This window comes from Colobus angolensis, unplaced genomic scaffold (genome assembly GCF_000951035.1).
Source record: "Colobus angolensis palliatus isolate OR3802 unplaced genomic scaffold, Cang.pa_1.0 Scaffold66, whole genome shotgun sequence".
In the NCBI taxonomy this organism is placed as follows: domain Eukaryota; kingdom Metazoa; phylum Chordata; class Mammalia; order Primates; family Cercopithecidae; genus Colobus; species Colobus angolensis.
The window spans coordinates 212,715-214,418 of NW_012120265.1; the positions used below are offsets into that span (position 1 = coordinate 212,715).

Consider the following 1,704-nt stretch of genomic DNA (forward strand, 5'->3'; position numbering starts at 1 on the left):
TTTTTAAAAACATTTCATCACAAGCTTGACTGCTCTGGGGTTGCATGTTAAGAACTCCCAAGAAACATCCTACTGTGCTCTGACAGGGCACTGTGCCTGCTGAGGGCTCCATACCTGTGTTTGCTTGAGGCTGTGCTTGGGGGACAGGCTTCCTGTGCTGTTGAGGCTGCTGACACTGCCGTGGGACGGCGTGGAGCGGAGGCTGTCTTTTGGTGGGGGGCTGGCGGGCAGGACAGGGACGGCACCAGGGAACACAGTCTTCTTTCTCTTGGAGGGTGGGATGAGGGATGGGGGCAGGGCGGAGGGCACGGGCTCCTTCTCCAGGGCTCGGTACACCAAGTGCATGGCCTGCGGGTGCAAACGACAATGGCGCTGAAGGGACAAGGCTGGGGCCGGGCACCACCAGGAGAAGGCAGAGGGCAGCCCTTTTGGGGGCTGCAGTGACAGGACAGACACTCTGTGAGGACACTCCCAAGCTCACCAGAGTGAAAAAAAAATCGTTTCAGATGAGTTATCTTTTATGTGTAACTTCCCAAGACATGTGTTGAATTATTCCTCGAGAATGAAATGCACACAGAAAGAATTCAATCAAGCCAGACTCGGTATGCATCCCTTCACCACTCAGGGAGGCCACCGGCTCCAGGGCTGGCACCTTCCCAGTACTGGATTTGGAAGTCTAAAGACACCAGAAGAGAGGCTTGTACTTCAAGACGTTCAGGAGTAGTCCCAGCTACTTGGGAGGCTGAGGTGGGAGGATCGCCTGAGCCCAGGAGAGGGAGGCTACAGTGAGCTCTGATCACGCCACTGCACTCCAGCCTGGGTGACAGAGCGAGACCCAGTCTCTATAAAACAAAACAAAAAACAGTGGAACTGAGGATGCATCCATGAGGCGGGCCACAGCCATAGAAGTAAATTCTTTGTGGAAGGCCAACTAATAGAAGTGCAAGGAACGATGGTTTTGATGAGCACATCACCGTTTAGCAGCCACCATCATCGTAATTAATCTTGCCAGCATAAGGCGAGACTCATCAGAGGTGGTGGAACTCTTAGGGAAGAGTCTGAGAGTCATAGGTGTTGACAGTATCAAGGCGTCCCCCACAAGAGATAAAATGAGCACCGAGGGAAAAAGAGCAACTGCCCAGAGGAACCCACAACCTTGCCCCACCTTGACCCAGTGATGAATGTCAACATGGCAGTAAGAAGGCATGTTGACATCATGCTCCCCCAGGTGGGAGACCCATGTGGGGCAGGTGTGACCTCCATGGGATTCCTGTCCCACAACAGTGCACGACCTGGGTCATCAAGAGGACCTGGCAGCCAGGCCCAGGGACACTCCATAACTGCTGGCCTGTGCTCTTCAAAATGTTGACGTTGAAGCCAGGCACGGTGGCTCATGCCTGTAATCTCAGCAGTTTGGAGGCCGAGACGGGCAGATCACCTGAAGTCAGGAGTTCAAGACCAGGCTGGCCAACAGGGAGAAACCTCATCTCTACTAAAAATACAAAAAAAAAAAAAAAAATTAGCCGGGCGTGGTGGTGAGCGCCTATAATCCCAGCTACTTGGGAGACTGAGGCAGGAGAATCGCTTGCATCCAGGAGGTGGAGGTTGCAGTGAGCTGAGATCGCACCACTGCACTCCAGCCTGGGTGACAGAGTGAGACTCCCTCTCAAAACCAAAACAACAACAACAAAATAACAAAAAGTC

General features: G+C 53.1%; 1 protein-coding gene across 1 annotated transcript in view; it reads right to left on the minus strand.

Annotated features, from left to right (window-relative positions):
• The window catches only part of EPS15L1 (epidermal growth factor receptor pathway substrate 15-like 1), a 110,306-nt gene that overhangs the window by 75,879 nt on the left and 32,723 nt on the right, over nucleotides 1-1,704 (minus strand). The window contains exon 9 of the mRNA XM_011925892.1: nucleotides 115-348. Coding sequence (XP_011781282.1) covers nucleotides 115-348 — 234 coding nt within the window. The remainder of the gene's footprint in view (nucleotides 1-114; nucleotides 349-1,704) is intronic.